A 21,168-nucleotide genomic window follows, 5' to 3' on the forward strand; every position below is an offset into this window, starting at 1 on the left:
CTCCACAGGATCAGGCCTCTAATCTCAAGCCTACTCGAATCCCTTCTCCGTGAAGATGGTAGGCAGCCTGTCCTCCAAAGCACATTAGCAACCTGTTCAACCCACAAAAGCCAACACGTCAAAATGCAGTTCCCAAACCTTCTAGACCTTGTTTCTGTCTTACTGCAGCCTCTGTTTGCCAAATTTATGATGCCCAAAACACGCTAGGATGCTTAAGAAGTACAAAGAAATGTTAAATGAGCACTAGATGGAAGAGCAGAAATTTGAGCATTTCTGTTATCTGCTACCAGAGGTGAACAAACTGCTGATTATGGAGGACCAGACTTTGTCCAGCAGAAGCAGTGTACATGACTCAGCTACCTGAAGGGACTCACACTAAGCACACTTTTATTCCACTGCATCTTCATTCAGGACCTTCCTTCATCTGCCTCCAGAATTATTGCTGGCCTTTGTTTCCTGCCTAATCTCCATAGCTCTGGCTCATCTTCCTTTGTTTCAACACTGTGTGCCTCAGTAGACCTCCCTCTTTCTTGAAAAATGTACATATTGACATTATGTGCTCAATGTTTGACCTGCAAGATTTGTAGCTGTTGAAAGAATATCTGTTCAAGAAAAAAGTAGTAAGATGAAGTATGACTTAATACCTGTTGCTGGACAGGTTGATCAATATGAGCCTCCGGAGAGTCCGTGAATTAAAAGAAAAAAAATTCCACCCTGTCTGACACTATGCTGCCTCGGAAACAACCTAGATCCATTATATACTTGCTTTATGACTTTTCCATGACTTAATTTCCTATCCACTCATTGGGTTACCATGGAGATTGGGTGAGATGACAGATGTCAATATCATATGGCAATTCAGGTATCACTGACCACCAAAAGACCTGTAGGTATCAGGCAAGCTGACTCCTGCTTGTAATCCCAATCACTTGGGAGGTAAAGACTGATAGAGGTTTGAGGCCAGCTCAGGTAAAATGGACATACAACAAAAAAGCTGGGAGGGCATAGTGGCACAATGCTGGTCCCAGTGTCTTGATCAGTGGAGGTAGATATGACTTGAGATTCCCTGGGTAAATTAAGGAGATATCTTATCTGAAAACCAAAGTAAAATGCAAAAGAACTGAAGACATGGATGAAATTGTAGCACACTTAGTAAATAAGAAGTACTGAGTTCAATCCCTAGTACCATGAATACAAAACAAACAAAAAAGCCCTGTGGCCCTGTGATCATCATCAGTCAAAAAAGGAAGGGGTATGGATTCTAGTGCATATATGCTTGAGGTAAATAAGGTACTATTGCAGAAAATGAATTTGCAGATGATTTTGATGTCTCCTCCAAATACTGCCAGCTCCTAGGTACTCAGGAGGTTGAGATCTGAGGATCAGTACAAACCAGCCAGGGCACTAAAGAACCTGAGACTCTTATCGCCAATTAGCCACTAGAAAATGGGAAGTAGGGCTTGGTTCAAAGGAAGGACAGTAGCCTTGAGCTGAAGAGCTCAGGGACAGCACCCCGGCCCAGAGTTCAAGCCCTATGACTGACAAAAAAAAAAAAAAAAAAGTTATCACTGACACTCAAAATCATGTCTTACAGACTGTAGAAATAAATTAATTTGATAAACTTGAAAAAAAAAAAACTACTGAGCCAGGAGTTTGGCCTAGTGGTAGAGTGTTTGCCTAGCATGCACAAAGACCTGAGTTCAATTCCTCAGTACCACATACATAGAAAAAAGCCGGAAGTGGTGCTGAGGCTCAAGTGGTAGAGCTGTAGCCTTGAGAAAGTCCAAGGATAGTGCTCAGGCCCTGAGTTCTAGCCCAGGACTGGCAAAAGAGAGAAAAAAAAATCTACTACTCATTTTCCCTTTCTTTTACATACTTAGCTTTTTTCTGTTAAAAAGCATTCCTATTATCTGGGATAAGTTTATTTCTTCATTAGGTCATGCCTACTTCTGACCTTGAACATATCACAAACAACTAAGAGAGGTTAGGCTAAGATGATCTGGAGTGAGAGCGATACAGGCAGAGAACTACTTGTGCAGGGCACAATGAAGTGTCTATAATGAGCTTGCCCTGGTTGGGTCAGTTGCCTCTCTTGTATGTGAGGATGAGGAGACTATCATTCCATCCTGTAGTCCCACAGCACCTGCCCGCTGCACAAGAAGGCTGTGAACCCGACTGTGTATTTGCTTTTAACAACAGGTTTTATTTCTTATCCATCTCTGCACTCTCGGGGCCTAGTGCCATGTTTGGACAGAGCTGGCACTAAGTAAATGTTTGTTGAATGATGTTTCTTTAGCGTAATAATTTGTCACTGTTTTGTTCTAGCATGTTGCCAAGAAAAAAGTATCCAAATGATGTAGCTCACCGGAAAGGTCCCCTGCATACAAATCTTAGAAAGCATAACTTCATGAAGTCAAGAACAGAAATCTTTATACCTGAATTGCGATGTCATAAAGCAACATTTCTAATTACTTAATGTGGGAACTGTCTGAGTTCTACTTCTTAAAAAGAACTGTATCAGTATCACACACACATAGAGAATTTCTTTTCCTCTGCTTGTTCTATAAATACCTTGGTTCTTTAGAGTTGGGATCTGAGTCCTATAAGCACAGTGAACACCTTTCCTGATTTCTAGAGAAGCCTCATCCTACTCATTATCATATGGGCTAGCATCTTGAAAATGGAGAGAATGAAAATCTTCTGCTGTAAATGTACCTTTCTTGGGGTATCAATGTGTGCGAAGTAATGCACCTACTACCTGACAAATGTAACTGTAACCCCTCTATATATTATCCTGAACAAAAACAAAACAAAACAAAACAAACAACAACAACAACAACAAAAAACCCCTGTACCTTTTTTGTTTTATGTCCTTCATAGTAAATAGGGCTGTAGTGTAGCCAGTAGGCTGTGCCAGGAACAGAGGAGTGACTCCTGACTCTAAGCTGCTCAATCACCAGGGGGCTGTGTGGGCAGCTATCAACCACACATTTGCTCTAATCCCACCACCACTCCTTCACTCAATCTTTGGGTTCATATCTTAAGTCAGTAGTTAGTGGATGACTACTTAATCTGTCTCCCATTATACTTTTCTCTTTCTTCTCACAATCCAAATACCATCTACACCCAGAGTCATTTTTCTAAATCCAGCTATGTACTTCTGCCTAATAGCCATTAGCAGCTCTCCCTATTTTGGGAATAATATCCCTGCTCATCTCTCAACATTCTTGACCTTGTACTTTTCTGATAATATCCAATATAAGGGAGCCATTGTTGTTGATATTCTACTGGAAAAGCCTCTTACAGCCAGTGGTTCTCAGGTGGGACAGCTCCTGTAGAATTCTGCTAGTTTTACACTGAGCATATGTCCCTTCTACAAGGTACCTAAGTTCATGGCACATGACTGTTAAACAACAGGTAACTGATTTGTATAGTCTGTCCATACCAAACTGCATGAAAACAGAACTGATTCTTAATGATAATTTTATATGTATATGGTAATTGATTAATGGAATAGCATTGCTTAAAGAATGTTATTGTATTATTTTTTAAAATTGTGTTTGACATTAGGCCCAAAGAGATAAAAATCATATTTTCTCTCATATGTGGAAGCTAGAAATAGCTTATAAGCTTCTAGTTAAATACATTGGGTGCTATGCAATTGTATACAAATATACTAATTGAAATAGGGAGAACTCAAATAGTATAATTCCTAAGAAAGGCAATGTCAAAAGTTCAACAAACCAGGAGTTTGGTCTAGTGGTAGAGTACTTGCCTAGCATGTCTGAAGACTCTGTACCACATACATAGAAAAGCCAGAAGTGGTGCTGTGGCTCAAGTGGTGGAGGTCTACCCTTGAGGAAAGCTCAAGAACAGTGCTCAGGCTCTGAGTTCAATCCCTAGAGCTGGCAAACAAAAAAAAAACGTTCAGCAAAATAAACACCAGGAAGCAGGTACTTGGAAGGGGTAGGTCAAGGGAAGTGGGGTAAATAAATGAAGAGGAGAAGGAGGGGAAGCATACAATCAAGAATTCAAAATTAGAGCGGGAAGGGGTGAGTTGGGAGAGACAGGTGAGAATGCTGAAAGGAGTGACAGTGATCAAGATGCATTATATTCATAAACTGCTTTGCTAAATGACAATTCTTTCATACAAGTACTTAAAGGTATTTTTAATAGAAGAAAAATGCTAAAAACTATAGTACTTAAAGGTTTTTTTCTAAATAAAAGAAAATGCTGAAAACTATTTCAGTAAGAACTATATCTTAGACTCTTGAGCCATAATTTCTGTCTTCCATGATCTACCCCTTAAAAAAAATTGTGAGAGTCCTGAGGCTTGAACTTAAAGACTGGATATGCTCAAGGCTAGTGCTCTATCTTTGAGCCATAGCTCCATGTCCAGCTTTTTGGTGGTTATGAACCAGCCCTGACTGGCTTTGAAACTGCAATCCTGAGAACGTGGCCTCCTGAGGAGATAGGATCACAGCCCTATGGCACTGGCACCTGGGCCATGATGCATCTTCTTAGCATGTTCTGACTAACAGACTCCAATACAGAATCCATAGACTTTCCCTAAAGCACAAAAGTAAATTTGACAAATCTTGAAATCTAAAAATCAAATTAAACTTATAACATTAAAAACTGAATAGGGCCTATAAGATGAATCATCTGAAATAAAAACTTGGTTGACTTGACAGAGTAAGTTACCAAAATTTTAATCTTAAATTTTAGAAAAAAAATTAATAAAAAGATCAAAAGGTTATCAGCTTATCTCTGGTACAACTTATTGTTTGAAAAGTACTAGAAAGTGACTAAATATATTTTGGTTGGCTTAAATAAGCTTCTTTTTGGCCCCCATGAAAATCCTAAGAAGATTGACTTAAAAGTGTTAAACTATTTTGAAGGCAGTCTTGATTTCTTACACATTAATTAAATTTCTAAAAAAGAAGCTTAGTTTGAGTTTAGCATATTAAGACAAACAAATGTGAGCCACCAACTAAAATAGAAGGGCAAAATTATGAAAAGCTGATTGGATTTTATTCTCAGGAGGCCGTTGTACTAAAGCTGAATGACTTACATAAATACCTTTGGCATTTGTTGGATCCTGTTCCTAAACACAATGTTCATATTTCATCTATAATAAGAAAAGCATCTCAAAGATTTGCAAGGCCCTAGTCTTACAAGCGTCCAGTTTAGTGTCTTGAGTAAAGTGAGATTGGCAGAGTCAGCTTAATCCATAATGGAAAGTTGTGAGCAGGGCGCTCTGGCTGCCTGGCAGCTACTGCTAGGATGCAGTGGCAGATATGTTAGTTTGTACACAGGGCTCTGCCACTTGACCAAAGGCAGGTTTTTCTCCATGTCAAGCCTGAAATTCACATAGGGTGTATGGGACAGAAAGGGAATGATATCACACATTGGGGTATTTTCCAGAAAACACAATAGGGTGGTTTTCGTTACAAATGAATCCATCTAAAAGGAAGTTGTGTGTTAGTTACTCACATTTTTATTATTGGGAAAGTGTTATATTTCAGGAGCTAAATGAGATGGAATGTGCTGGAATTTTCTCGTCTGAGCAAACTCCAAATTCTACACTTGAAGTAAGGTCTGTGAGCTCCCTCAGTTCCCTAACTTATCATAACTATGGGTTTCCTGGTTTATTTTCCCTTGTCTTCATAGCAAGTTTTTCAAACTAAGCAGAGCTTCGCAGAATTAAACATTGTTCATATCCCATTCACAAAGTGAAGAGCTATTCCTCCGTGACTCGTCTCATCAAGCATGTTTTCAATAGCCAGAAAGTCAGTATTAACTGTGTAACCTTCTCATTTATTATTGCCTGGGACTAATTATTTTATTTGATTGTCAGGATAATGTATAGAGGGGTTACAGTTACATTTGTCAGATAGTGGGTGCACTCCAACATTGACATCCCTTCTCATGTTTCTGTCCCCTTTCCCTCCCCTACCCTTCCCAATCATCTTGTTTTCCCTCTTCCCTTCCCTATTTCAAATAAACAAATAAACGGATATACAATATACCAGGTAACAAAGTCAGACACAGCAACCACATGAGATTAACCATAAGGGGAAAAGAAAAGAAAAAACTGCACATAGTACATTAAGAACAACAATCACAAAGATAAACCTCTTGTCCCTGAGACTAATTTAAATTTGCATTTGCTCCTTCTCTCTCTCCCTCCCTCTTTCTTTCTTTCTTTCTTTCTTTCTTTCTTTTCTTTCTTTCTCTGTGTGTGTGTGTGTGTGTGTGTGTGTGTGCATGGACGCACATGCTAGCGTTCCTGTGGTTTTATTCTTGCTCAAAGTTAGAACTCTACTACTTGAGCCACAGCTTCACTTCTGGCTCTTGAGTGGTTAACTGGAGACAAGAGTCTCACATACTTTCCTACCTAGGCTGACTTTGGACCATGAGCCTCCGATTTTAGCCTCCTGAGTTGCTAGGATTGAAGGTATGAGCCACAGTGCCCAGATAGGCTCACAGTTTCTTAATGTACATGGAAGGCTGAGGACAGAGGTTTGGAAAGAGCATTAAAAGCAAGACATCCTGAAGAGTACTCACAAAGTTCTCCTAACAATGTGTTTGCATGTTGTATGCAGTAGTTTGGGAAATGGTGAGTGATGTAACATGAGAGCTGCAGTACAGGAGCTGCCACGGGAGTTTTCTGTGTCCCCAAGTTACACCTCCTGGCAAAGGAGGAGAACAGAGCTGCCCCCTTGGGAGGTCATCTTCGTAGTTCTAGCTGCCTTCCCGCCCCTTCTTCCCCATACAGAGAATCCTCAGAGATAGCACCTGGCCCTACAATATGGTGAAGTGTGCCTTGTTCTAAACAGCTTGTAGATAAACGAGGAAGTCATAACCAGCACGTTGCTTTAGTACATGTGAAATGGGTAAAAAGGAGAAACTTAGATTTAAATATTTTAACTGCAATAAAAAAATTATAGTAGACTTAAATGATAATGGTGACTACACAATAAAGCTGAACAACGAAAGTAAAACCTTATCCTATATTATCTGCAGAATACTATCTCAGCTTGACATAAACACATGCATTTCCTTGCTCATTTTCTCTTCCATCTTAAAATAAAGCAATTGTCTATTGATACTATGCTGACTCCACATAGATCTGAGGCTGGAGGGGCCGGGAGTTTGGCCTAGTGGCAGAGTGCTTGCCTAGCATGCACGAAGACCGGGGCTCAATTCCTTGGTACCACATACACAGAAAAAAGCCAGAAGTGCTGAGGCTCAAGTGGTAGAGCTCTAGCTTGACAAAGTCCAAGGATGGTGGTCAGGCCATTAGCTCAAGCCCAGGACTGGGAAAAAAAAAAAAAAAGAAGATCTGGGGTTGGAAATGGAATCTGTTGAAACATGCAGTATAAAATTCAGGACCCTGTGTATACAACTAAGTGTTCTACACGGAATCACAACCCTCCTATGGGGAAGGTTCTGAGACAGTCATGTCTATGTACACCTGGTCCAACATAGAGGATATAGGGGATTTCATTCTTTTCCTTATGCTTATCTGTATTTCTGCTTCCCAGACCTTCTTTCCCTCCCCCTTTGTCTTTCTCCTCCATCTTTACCTCCCTCTCAATTTGGCTTCTTGTTTTCTACCAGTGTTGATTTTGTTTATTTGTTTGTTTTGCTAGACCTGAGGCTTGAACTCTGGGCCTGGGCACTCTCTCTGAACTTTTTCTGTTCATGGTTAGTGTTCTACCACTTGAGCCAATGTCCCACTTCTGGGCTTTTTTTAATAGTTTGTGGGAGGAGTCTCACAGACTTTCTGCCTGAGCTGGCTTCAAACTGCAGTCCTCTGATTTCAGCCTCTTGGATAGCTAAGAATATAGGCATGAGCCACTGGTGCCTGGCTCAGTGTTCCCTTTTAAGAGTGTAACTATTAGGATAAAAAATATTTCTTAGACATTAACTGAACATAGTTGTTCATCTTAACTATCAGCTTAACTGAACTGAGATACACCTAAGAGATTAGTATGTCTGGGTATGTCTGTGATGTGAGAATATTTCCAGAGATGATTAACTAAGGTGGGATAGATGAGCTGTGAATACAGGGAGCATCTTCCCAGGCTGGGAGCCTGCATGGAACCAAAGGTAAAGACAGAAGTCTGAGATTATAGGCATTCTCTGATTCCTGGCTGCCATGCGGTAGATTCACTCTGCCCACTACAACAATGGAAACAATGAAACAGCAGCCACTGGAGTCTCAAACTGTGAGCCACAATAAATCCCTCTTTCCTTGTTTTCTCAGATTTTTTTTCATAGTAATGAGAAACACATAGAGAATTGGTACTAAAGAAGTGGAGTCACTGTGGTGATGAGAGACAACATACACATTCCCTTCTCTGGCTCAGTCCTCGAAACCAACATTCTCGGAAGGATGTACATAGTAGTCTCTATAACTTTGCTGTCTCTGCCTCAGAGAGTTTTAAGTAAGTATCTGAAATGTTTTCTGGAAAGTACTATTTAACAGGAAGTAGGAACCGGCAGAGGTAGCCAATATACACATGTCCAAGAACACAAGGCAGCACAACTAAAGAAAATAACGAATGCTCTTCTTGTAAATGCCTCACAACTTTACCTACTAAACAACCTCTTCATTAAATTACAAAGCATTAGAAGCTGTTTACCTTCCTGCAAAAATCATTGTGCTAACAACTGAGAAATAATCAGAGACCTAGTCATGGTTTGTTTAAACCATGAAAAAGGCATTAAAGTTGCTCTTTAAAATATGGCATATGGATGAAGAAAATAATATAGATCTGGTGAATTTGATTAAAGTACATACCTATGTTGTAACTATTACAATAAAACCCTCTTGCACAATTTATGGGAACAAAATTTTTTTTAAAATGTGACATGGCTATTAACATTAATTTCCAGTCCTGGAGCTTGAACTCAAGGCCTGGGCACTGTCCTTGGGTGTTCTCAAGGCTAGCACTCTACCACTTGAGCCACAGTACTATTTCTGGCTTTTTCTGTATATGTAGTACTGAGGAATTGAACCAGGGCCTTGTGCATACTAGATAAGTACTCTGCCACTAGGCTACACTCCTGGCCCATGACTATTAACATTAAAGAAATGTAGTATGTAAATTACTAATTTGACTTTACAAAAGTGAAAAGTTATTTCTTTATTCAACACAATTTAAGACTTTAAGAGACTTTGCCTTTCACAATAAGTTGGCAGACAGTGTTTTCCTAATTCAGTTGTAGTTAGTTTACTTTGGATCCATAATGTGCACTGACTCAAGGCTGAATGTGGGTTTTAGTTACTAATAAACAAAGTATGAATCAAGTCAAGCAAATATTGGAAAGAACTGTCTTGTCTATCTTAGACATGTTCATGTGTTTAACTAAGATACAGGTGCTCTTAAGAAAAATTATTCCCTAATATGACAAGAAAAAGTCTCAAAAAAAAGATATCTGAATATTCTGTAAACTTTGGTTTTGGGAAGATAATAATATCTTATCTTCTGGTTTACTGTATACTTTGGTGAGATCAAGTTCAGGATGAGCTAATGTTATTACACTTAGTATATACTGACTTTCTGAAGCCTCTACATGTATAATGGAATCACTCCTATGTATTACTGGGGTCATTCAATGCCTAAAAAAAATGGTAAAAAGTTTGCCAGGTGCAGTGGCTCACTTCTGTAATCCTAGCTACTCAGGAGGCTGAGATCTGAGGATCACAGTTCAAATTAGAAGTGGAGCTACACAATTTGAGCATAGGGACGGAATGAGGGAAAATAGGGGAGAATGACAAAAGGGGCTGAATTTATCAAGCTGCATTATACTCACGATGCAACTTCTAGAATTAAAAACCCTTTATACAACTACAAAATAAAACAAAACAAAACCTACCAGTGTCTATACCCTAAATGGTGAGCATTCAATCCACTATTCATGAAATATTTACTAGAACACTTGCCAATATTCCTGAAATAAGCTCACCTGTGGACATAAGAGGGAACAGAACTACCTTTAGGGCTGAGCCACTACCGCTACTCCAGCTGGGGAGAGTGATATTGAACAGATAAAATGAAAAATGACAACATAAATTGATGAGAGAATTTATTTTAGACAGAGAATGATGAAGGGGGACTTGCGGGGCTTGTTTCCATGAACAAAAGACCTTAGCCTAAACCTGGGTGAGGACTGAGGAGTCAGTGTGGGGGAGCCAGGGCAGGTGGCCAGGTAAGGGGAACCTGGCATAGGGGAGTCATTCTGAGGAAGGACCAGTATGAAACTATAAGGAATCTTTTTTCTTTTTTTTTTCTGGAGGAACTAGAGTTTGAACTTGGGGCCTATCATTTGCAAGGCAGTCTCTCCAAGAATTTAGCTTTACCCCGCAGGACAAACTGTAACATATCTTTCTTAAAATATGGGAAGCAGTTAAAAAAATTACTGGAAGATAGGCATCATTTTAATATTTAAATCTCGAATTGGCAAACATAGAATCCACCCTCAAGTTCTGAAGACAGATGTGGCATGCACACCTGTGCACCAGGTCACCTGACCTAATGGGCCTTTCACATTCTCTCTGGCTACTTCAGTGGTCCAGGCAGCCCCACTGTGGAAACAGCCATGCAGTTGAGGCCAGGGAGAGGCAGACAAGGACTGCTTCTTAACGATGCCTGTTCTGACATTAATGTTATCTCCAGACATGGCACTTACAGTCAGGGAGAGTGGTAGCAGCAGCAGTCTCACATTGACTGCCTGTCCTGTCCCAAACATGGACACCTACAGTTAGTTCTAGGAGATTATCTAGCCATACTGTGTACCAGGGAACTCCATCAGCCTCAGTGTGGTTGGTCAGTCAGACAAGGCAAGCAGAATAGAAAGGTCACTACTACCTACCAGCCTCCCATCTCCCAGTCTTTCTTCTTAAGGCTTTGATGAGGACAACATTAAGTATAAACAAATACTTGCAGTCCTCAATTTCTTTAGGCCAACTCAACTCTCTCCATCATTTTGTCTACTGCATCACACGTGCCTTTTAAAAAATTAAGGTTAAGGGCCAGGAGTTTGGCCTAGTGGTGGAGTGCTTGCCTCGCATGCACGAAGATCCGGGTTCGATTCCTTGGTACCACATACTTAGGAAAAGCCAGAAGTGGTGCTGAGGCTCAAGTGGTAGAGTACTAGTAGAGTACTAGCCTTGAGCTACCTGCCAAGACTAAACTTGCCTCAAGTATATCACTAAGTTACAAGATGAACATAAAATGGAAGAAATTAGGAGTATTTAAAATCAGAGGTTTAGAAGACTGGCAGTGTGGCTCAGGTGAAAGAGCACCTGCTTACAGGAATTAGCACCCTGAATTCAATCACCAGTAGTGGCAAAACAATCAGACACTAGAATTAAGAAAAAGGCACAGTGCTGGTGCCAAAAGCGGAAGGCTAGAGCAGCCAGCAAGATTATATTTGCCAAGTAGCACACCTAAAAAGCAAACCAAAAAGTAGGCAAGTAGATCCAGTGCTTAATGATGAGAGAAAAACTGCAATCTAAAACAAAAGATGCTCAGCCACAGAAGACAGGAGAAACCCTTCACGAATTTTTGTGCTGAAAATAGAATGAGTCTGTGATAAAAAAATATTGAGAGCTAAAATAATGCAAAAAACAAAAACAAAAAGGTGACTCCTTCTACCCTTCCAGTTAGTGTTGTAGACACTAACTGTAAAGTCCTAAAATAGGGCCATTAAATTCTAGCAGTTTGAAAGCATTAAACAATATGAAGCTTCCATTTTGGTGCATAAAAATGTTCAAATACTAGAAATTTCAGAGGTTTTAAGTAGAAAGGTGAGTGGGGATGAATGCACTGATTCAATGCTAAAATTGGAAGCTTAAAGATATGTTAATATTTTGTGGTTTTCTTTTTTGTTGTTGTTGTTGGGGCTTTGAACTCCGGTTCTGGGTGCTGTCCCTGAGTTCTTCAGCTCAAGGCTACTGCTCTACCCCTTGAGCCACAGAGTCACTTCTTGTTTTCTAGTGGTTAGCTGGAGATAAGAGTCTCATGGTCTTTAGTGCCCGGGCTGGCTTTGAACCACGATTCTCAGATCTCAGCCTCCTGTGTAGCTAGGATTACAGGCATGAGCCACTGCACCCACCTGGTCAACAGATTCCTAACTGAAGAAATCAAAATGAGCCACCATGCCCAGTGTATTTTGTGGTTTTCAAAAGGATATTTCCTATGGTAGAAAAATATTATTGAAGCAGAAAGAAGAGTTGTAATATTTTATATCAAATTTAAACTTCTGCCTCAAGTCTTACAAAATTATAACCACACAGTATACTTTAAATAAGCCCAAGACCATAACTTTCCATGTAAAATCAATCCTTCTTTCTTTTCCTTCTAATCTAGTATATACATATATATATATATAAACATAAAATAAAATCCTATTCTCAATAGATTTATCCTCTCCTTTTGCTGAATTTCTGAATCCAGTTCCTAGTGGTAAAACTTGAAGCACAAAGTCCTTCTGTGAACACAGCCCCCTCTCCTTGTCAATTAACTATTTGACTGCTTTCACCAACTCACTTCAGCTCTCCTCTTCTGCTCTACTTTCTTCCAACCTTGGCACAGTAAGAGTACCATCTGTCCATGTCAGGTTCCCCTCACCCCTTTCCTTTTAATACACAGTGATCTAATCTTTCCTGCATAGGCTGCGTCTTGTCTGTTTGCCTTTTCCATGTAGCTGAGCTTTTTTTTTTTTTTTTTTTTTTAAACAACAACAACAAAAAACAATGCTTGCTATTTTTAAGTCACGTAATTTTCTACTTTTCCTTCAATAGATCTTGGTGTTTTTCTTTAAACCAACTTCATCTATAAAGCCTCAATAAACAGCATATGATTTTTTATAAGTAAGGACAAATTTACAAGGGAGGGGGCATTGTACATATATCCAATGTAACTATCTGAATAAAGGGATGTATCTACACCAGGCATGTTTCCATGTGGAGAGATAATTTCTCTCATAAACAACAGTTCTCTATGGTAATATTTCTGAGGTTCTCCATCAAAAACAAATGTCGGGAACTCGGGAAGACATAGGGTCTGAGTGAATTCTACCACACTGTTAAATATCAGAGATGTAATTTAAGCAGGAAATGGGGCTCAGGGTACTTTCAGTATTTTTTGGTAATCAGTATCAGAACTAATTACTCTCATTGTATCGGGCCCAAAACGTGTGTGAGGGGGCTTGAAGTCAGGGCCTGTAAGGGTCTATCTCTTCGCTTTTCCCTCCCCCCCTCACAGTAGGTTAGTGCTCTGCTACTTGAGCCACAGCTTTACTTCACAGGCCAGGTTCGTTGGGGATAAGACTTTTCCTGCCCTGTCTGGCTTTGAACTGTGATCCTCAGATCTCAGCTATAATCCGAAGGATTACAGGCCTGGGCCACTGGCACCCAGTTTCCATCCCCTTTACCCTTTGACTTTTAGTGATGTTAGCAGCAGAGGGATAGACTCAACATTCCATTACTTCGGAACCACCTGCTCGGAAGAAGCCACCCACCGTGCATTTACATACCTTGAGTTTGCTATTTCCACTTTGGTTCTGGCCATGGCAGCTGCCCTTTGCGCGCCTTCGATAGCTCTGTCCACTTTCTCTCTAGTTTTTGTATTTCTTATTGGTATAAGCTGCTTCCGTATTCCACGAACCAGGATATTATTTTTGTATTTCCCTTCTTCTTTGGAGCCATCGGGGAACACGGTGCAGCCGTACCCATGCCTCTTGTTGTTGGCCCACTCGCCTTCGTACTTCATGCCGTTGGAGCGCTCGCTGATGCCGAAGCCATTGCGCTTGTCATTCTTCCATTCCCCCATGTAGGTTTCCGTGGTGGTGGCATCCACGTGGTCTTCCACAGGGCAAAAATCACAGTCCACGTCGCCGAAGCTGATGGTGGAGTTGGCATCGCTGGAACTAATTCTGCTCATGGCTGCGTCGCTGCGCACAGAGCTGCGCTTGCTGGAGATAGAGGACTTGGACTCGGATTTGCGAAGTTTCATGCTTCCGAGGAGGGAACCCCTCCGGAAGAGGCCCCCCTTCTTCTTGCCCAGCTCCGCATCGGCGTGGAAGTTGAGCACGAAGCCCCCCCGAGTGCCCGCGGGGCTGTCTGCAGCCGCAGCCGCATCGTGCAGCACGCTGCCATTGCTCTGCTCACTGCGCAGAGAGGCCAGGGAGGTGCGCAGGGGCGAGCGGATCACCGCGGCCATGCCGTAGGGCACGCTCTGGCGCACGCCATAGCCATGCCGCATGCCTCCAGCCCATTGTCCCTGGTAGGTACCTGCAAGAGAGCGGGAGAGAACACCGGTAAGCCGAGGGACAGTCTGGGGTTGAGGGCCTGCAGGAACCTGCGCTCACAAACGCCTCCCCGCCTCCCGAGCAGGATAGCTAGGCGCAAGGTCAAACGCAAGTCCCAAGGTCAAATACAACACATCTTCCTAAACAGCTCCTGGTATACTTTTTGTGTGTGTGTGTGTGGGTCCTGGGCACTGTCCCTGAGCTCTTCAGCTCAAGGCTACCGCCCTACCCCTTGAGCCACAGCTCCACTTTTGGTTTTCTAATGGTTAATTGGAGGTAAGAGTCTCAAGGACTGGACTGGCTTTGAACCATGATCCTCAGATCTCAACCTCCTGAGTGGCTAGAATTACAGGCGTGAGACACCGCACCCAGCCAGGATATTTTTCATTTAAATTTCAGCTTTTTGGCTTGTTGCCTCTCATTTGGTTTGTCTTTGGCTTTAATGTAATTGTGTGAGATTGTCCAATTGTATGACAAACTCTGATTTTCATCTAGAAATTTACATGAACTGTTAGACTTGGGAACTATTCCTAATACCAAAAAAAAGTCAGTATTAGGAAACAACTTCCTTCAACTCCAAATTAAAGCATCAGAAAAAAAAATCTCTTAGGAAGGCAGTGCTTCAGCAGATGAAAAGAATTCCATCTGGACTTTCTTTCCTAGTTTTACTAGTTTAGCTGACAAAGTAAGAATGGCCTTTTGGTCTATGCCAGTATAACATTCCAACAACCGCAAAGCTTAAAATTATTAACAGTGATCTGAATACTTGCACCATAAGCTGTCAAACAAATAGTCTTGGATTATGTGTGTGTGTGTGTGTGTGTGTGTGTGTGTGTGTGTGTGTGTCTGCGCGCACGCGCGCGCACGTGCACGCCAGCGCTGGGGGCGCACGCGCATGTGAATGCCTGTCCTAGGGCTTGAACTCAGGTCTCTAAGTATGGTCTCCTAAGTGTTTGTGCTCAAGGTTAGTGCTCTACTTCTAGAGCCACAGCTTCACTTCCAGCTTTTTGGTGGTTACTGGAGATGAGTCTCAAGGACTTTCCTGCTGGGGCTGGATTGTTTTTTTTTTGCCAGTCCTGAGCTTAAGCTCAGGGCCTGAGGACTGTCCTTGGATTTTTCTCAAGACTAGAACTCTACCATTTGAGCCTCAGCATCACTTCTGGCCTTTTCTAAGTATGTGGTACCAAGGAATTGAACCTGGGTCTTCGTGCATGCTAGGCAAGCACTCTACCACTAGGCCAAACCCCTGGCCCTTGGGGCTGGCTTTTAACAGCCCTTTAGAGTAGCTAGGATTTCAGGCATGAGCCACAGGTGCCTTGTGTGGTCTTGGGTTTCTACTACATGGAATATCTTACATTGGGGTAGGGAAAATTGTTAAATATCTTAACTTACACTTGGGCATGAATAAATCTTTCTGAGCAAATACCATGGCTATCCAGAATATAGTAAGCCATTAAGAAAAAAAATAGCAATGTACTATTCATGTCCTTCTAAGTGTAAAGGCCAAGTTTTGTACCATATTACTTGCTAAAACTTTGTTCTCTCCTTCTCTCCTGGCCATTCTTTCTATAGATTTCCTCAGCTACAACACATCACAGCACTAGAGGGTGAAAATTGCCAAAAGAAATAAAAGATCTCCAAACTCATGGCTAAATGTCAAGAGATTTCTGGGTGTTTGATTATGTTTAAAATCCATTGGAAAAACTGAGATAAACCAGAGGAAATAACTCCTCTTCCCAGGATGGACTTGAACTCTGAATGAAGGTGTATTTGAAGATATTCATTAAAATGTTGTTAATTACAGAATATTTTCTGAAGCCCACCTGCTTTCAGGTGGGCCTCTTGCTGGCCCAAACCAGCATGTTTCTAAATGCACAATAAACAAAGCTCATTTTGTTCACCATGTTAGTTATGGTGTTCTGGATTCTATCTTCAGGCTACTAGAGGACCAGAAGGACCAGTTAATATTATGTATACATTTTCAGAAACAGGTAAACTCTGATCTAAAGCATTTGTTCTCAGCAGGTTTTCCACTAAATAAACTAAGAAATTTAAAAAAAAAAACTGGTTTGGGTTAAAAAAAAGTTTGGAAGAACTGAAGGTTGGATTAAGTAATTTTAGGATTTTTCAAAGTTGAGGCCATTTCCTATAAATAAAGGTAAATTTTACTTTATAGTACACTTTTCCCCAAAGCAGCTGAGAAAAATTTAAATACAATAATTCTGTGTTATTGTAACAATTTATGGTGTCAGAGAAAATAGTTATTTCCAGGAGTCTTGATCTGGTTCTGTTTCTAGCTACATTTATCTTGTGCTTCATATCTTGTGTTATCATGTACATATTTCCAGCAAATAGGAATAATCATTAATATACCAAGCAAAAAAAATGTTTGTAGTTTTCTTTTTTTTAGAGACAAGGTCTTTCCATGAAACTTAGGCTGGCCCCAAATTCAGTCCTCCTGCCTTAGCCTTCCATGTTTATAGGTATGTTAGTAATTTTATATACCTGTGCAAACAAGGGCTGATTATTAAAAGTTAAAAATGTACCAGCTCCCAAATTAAACGTTTTGATGAATTTCACGTCATCTCTTTCTGTTTATTCTTAAATATTTATGTCAAATAAGACAACAGAAAGATGACAATGAAATATGTAAATGGGTTTGGTACTCCTATGAATGTCACATTTATGAACTTGGTTGAGTGGCTGGCCCAGAGTTATTTTAAAAGGATAAAGTCAAAGAATAAGATAGCTATCTTTCAAAAGAAAAATCTAGGGTAACAACTTTCCCATAGAATAACTGCTGTTATTCTCCAAACTCTGCTATCTCAATGGGAAAAGGGAAGTTTTTAACGATTTATGTTCCAATAAACATGCTATAATCTTATCAGTCTAACTTTTCTACTTATCACTAAGCTTACTTACCAACAATTCTGATGAAGCTCTTTGATACTGATAGTATTTACACTTTTGTGATTATAAACATAGTAAAATCTCTTACGAAATGTTTAGCACTGATGGAAAATTAAACACCAGTTTCTGTAGACTGATAGATCTCCAAGAGCAAAAGAAGCATTTAGAATTTATAATAAAGTATTGCTTTGAACATTTAAGCTGTTTAAAGAACAGCAATAATTAGCAAGTTTAATTCTCTGCTTAACTAGGGAGGGGGGAGGAGTACAAGCATTGGCTACATTCCACTCCTATTTTGTTGAATCCCAGTATGGTGAGAATTCCTCCATGGAATCAACTTACTGTCAAACTCCAAGGAGTTCATCTGAAATTTAAAATAGCTTTAGTTTAGTCAATGAACCTAGAAAAATGAGTCTTTTTTTTTTTTTTTGAGCAGGTGGGGAACTTCTGGCTGTTCAGATGAAGTTATAATTAGTTCCTCTTCATTTAAAAAATATAGATGCATATTTTACAAGGATAAACATTTTTTTACATGTTTTGTTTTAAATGGTGTCTATCAAGGAACTGATTTTTGTGCTCTAGTATTTCTAACTGCACAGTCATGTAGTGGAAGACACCCAGTGCAGAATGAATTTTAGTAAAGTTGGGGCTGTTTGCTTTGTGCCCAACTTAAGCTTGCATGCAACAAAGGCTATGTGCACCTACTAATAGAGGTGATAAGACAATGGCTCTTCCTAGATTGCTGTGTCAAGTGAAAAAAGTACAACAGAATTTGCACAAAAAAATTCCAGGCACTTAAAATTCCAACAGTATGGTATGAATTTTTTCTTCATATTCAGGGGTGTTATATATAGCAACACGCTATATATAAAAAATTACTTCTACCACAAAATACATGGAATCAGATTTTCCCTAAATCTGATGGAGAATTTAGGAGCAGACAGGTTATGGTGTGGAAAATGGAGGCAAAACAAGCTAACTCTTAAGTATGATGAGGAAACGTGATCTGTAGGAGTCATTTCCACTCAGATATTTTTAAAAATGATTATAGACTGTCAAATGTAATTAAGTGGCATCTGAGGGGGGAAAGTGAGAAAATTCAGAGTGTACATTCAAAGGTGATTTCTAAGGGTTTTTTTTTTTTCCTTCCTGATTGAATCTGAATTTGGGGCTTATTTTTGGTAGAAAAAGAAAACCACAATATTAAGGTGATGAGTTTTACGGATTTAAAAGTTTTTTGTTTTTTTTTAAAAAAAAACAAACAGAACAAACAGAAGGCAGGTTGCTATTCATAAGTCATTCTGGAGACTTATTTAGGCTTCAACACAGGACACATGGTTGGCTTTTGCTGTGCTATGTGTTTTGATTACTGGGTATAAGGAATGCTCCAAACGAAGAGATTCTTGTTTAGTGAATAGTAACTTTAAGAGATTATTTTTAACCTTCCAATATTGAAGTAAGAGATCTATAAACTCCTAAAAGGGTTATAAATGCCCACATCAAAAATAAATATTACATTTAATATAGAATTGAGTACTTACAGCTGCGGCCTCCAATAAAATCCAGTGACAAACTGTCATATTCCTGGTGCTGTCTTTTTGGCAATTTCTGGCTATTCCAAACATTTACAGTCTCTGATTAACCAATACAGAACTCAGGACTGAGAGCCCAGAGAAAAGTATTGACGTTTGGGTTTTTTTAATGTATTATTTTATCTATGAGAACCATAGTCACTATACTGTAGGATGAAAAGATTTTTTTAAAAGAAAATCCTACCATTCTGCTGTTTTGCATTTGAAACACGGTCCAACTGTTCTAAGCAAGTGAAGTGGACAAATTGTATAAGCTTTTATATAAGCAGTGGCTTAGCTGGGGCTGCAGTGGGCTGGAGAAAGAACTTTTAATTGGATCCCTTCAACAGCCTCTAACTTCTAGCTGCTTAATTCCAAAAGGTGACACCACCTCCTATAATCCATTTTCAATTTTTTAAAAAAGAGAGAGATGGCTTATTATCAGAAAATGCTAAAGCACGAACCATTCACCTCATTTAGGTAACACAGAGAAATTCATGGTTTGACACCTGTTTCAATATACTTTTCCTAACGTATAAAAAAGCAATATCCATATTTCTCCTAAAGACTGTTAAATATCAAATGGAGGTGTTATTTTGTTCACACCTCTGTTAAGACAGGCAAACCAGTGATTCAGAACTCAGAAGCACAGTAGCTGCTAAGTTAGCAACTATGTCATTTTTTCAACTGTACTTTGTGTGTGCGTCTTGTTTTAAATGAAAACTCCACTGCCCATTCTCTAAAGGTCTCCCTGGTCCAAGGATCTCTCTCTGTCAAGGAAGCCCGCTCTTGTTTGGATTGCAAAGCAATCCTGGAGGGACAGCAAGGAAAAGAAGAGGAAACCAAAGACCCTGCGAATGGCCACCTGCTTTCAGGTGGGCTGGGCCTCTCCGCTGGGCCCTAGACCAGCACGTTTCCAAAAATGCACTCTCGATCAGGCTCTTTTCGTCCAGCATGTTAGTTATGGGGTGCTGGCTTCTATCTTTAGGCTACTAGAGGACCAGAAGCGAAATCTGAGACTCCACGTGAAACCAATCCGCGGGACCCGGCAAGACTCCCCAGCCCAAGGAGGCGCTTGTTGGAACTCGACGGGAGTGACGATTTCAAACCCGGCCCGGAGAGGGAGGGATGAGGAACGTACTGTGACAGGGCTCAAGTGACAGCCAGCGTCCCTCACCCCAGCCCAGCGCAACCCTCCGGGGGGCGGCGGGCAGCGCGGCGCAGCACCCGCCAGCTCTGTTCGCGCCACGCTCGCCCGGGCGCGTGGAGGGGGTGGAGGGAGTTTTGGGGTCCGTTCCCAAGTCCCCACCCTGATCAAAGCCTCGGGGCCGCGAGCCGAGGCCCCCTCGTGGGAGGGGGCGAGGGTAGGAGGAGGCTCCCCAGGTGTTTTGGCGGGTTTCCGGACACGTGCGCCTCGCGTCCGCCCCGGTGCGCCCCCCCCTCCGTCACCCTCCCCCCCACCCCCGAAACCTGAGCACTGCCCACCGCGCCGGCTCCCGGAGCCGCCAGCGACGCCGCTCACCTCCGTCCCCGTAGGTCTCCACGCCGTACCCGTCCTGCAGCCCGTTACTCCAGGTCCCCTCGTAGCGAGCAGGGGTGCACAGGCTCTGCCGAACCCCGTAGCGCCCCTTGAAACCATGTGACCACTCCCCCCGGTACATCCACTTGCCCTTCGTCTCCACCCCCAGCCCGTGCCGCTTGCCCTGCGCCCAGTAGCCCTGGTAGGTGTTGCCGCTGGGCCAGGTGTAGCCGCCGACCACCTCGAAGCCGTGCGACCAGGAGCCCGAGTACTCGCCCTGGCCCTTGGGCCCCGTGCAGATGCCATGCCCGTGCGCCTTGCCCTCCTCCCAGCCGCCGCAGTAGGTGCCGCCATCGTCGAAGTCGAACCTTCCGCCCGTCATTCGGGGGGCAGCCCCGGCGCGCTCCCCGCGGGGGCACGGACGCGGGGGGCAGAGCTGGGCACGGCAGGGTGTAGTTCGGGGGTGGGGGCCCGGCGGGCGAGCTCACGACTGCGCCCCGGGCAGCTCGCGCCGCCGCTCGGCTCCAGTCCGACGCCACCCCCGTCCTCCTCCCCTGCTCTGTCGCCACCGCCACCGCCGCCGCCCTTTCTCGTCCTCCTCCTCCTCTTCCTCCTCCTCCTTCTGCTTCTTGGCCGCCGCAGCCACCGCCGCCCCGGCCAGCGCCGCGCGCGAGAGGACAGCCCGGGCTCCGGAGCGGACCTTCAGCAGCTCCCGCCCGCCCACGTGAGCCGGGCGCCGCCCCGTGCCCGCCCCTTATCCCCTCCCCGAGTGCCCAGGCCCTGCCCCGCGGCGCTCCCGCCCCGCCGGGCCCGGCCCCCAGCCCCGGGAGGGCGGACCAG

General features: G+C 42.2%; 2 protein-coding genes across 5 annotated transcripts in view; both read right to left on the reverse strand.

Moving 5' to 3' along the window:
• Stau2 (staufen double-stranded RNA binding protein 2) overlaps positions 1-1,822 on the reverse strand; it is a 616,065-nt gene extending 614,243 nt beyond the window's left edge. Inside the window, exon 1 of the mRNA XM_090338967.1 lies at positions 1,809-1,822. The gene's annotated coding sequence lies outside the window, so the exon portion shown is untranslated. The remainder of the gene's footprint in view (positions 1-1,808) is intronic.
• The window catches only part of Jph1 (junctophilin 1), an 85,169-nt gene extending 64,220 nt beyond the window's left edge, over positions 1-20,949 (reverse strand). For all 4 annotated transcript variants that reach the window (XM_090338960.1, XM_090338958.1, XM_090338959.1 and 1 more), the window contains exons 1-2: positions 20,332-20,949; positions 13,555-14,311 (exon numbers count right to left, since the gene is read on the reverse strand). In XM_090338960.1, coding sequence (XP_090195086.1) covers positions 13,555-14,311; positions 20,332-20,710 — 1,136 coding nt within the window. In that variant the 5' untranslated portion in view covers positions 20,711-20,949. The remainder of the gene's footprint in view (positions 1-13,554; positions 14,312-20,331) is intronic.
• Positions 20,950-21,168: the final 219 nt, after the last annotated feature.

This window comes from Megascapheus bottae, chromosome 9 (genome assembly GCF_031878675.1).
Source record: "Megascapheus bottae isolate mThoBot1 chromosome 9, mThoBot2.hap1, whole genome shotgun sequence".
Lineage (NCBI taxonomy): Eukaryota > Metazoa > Chordata > Mammalia > Rodentia > Geomyidae > Megascapheus > Megascapheus bottae.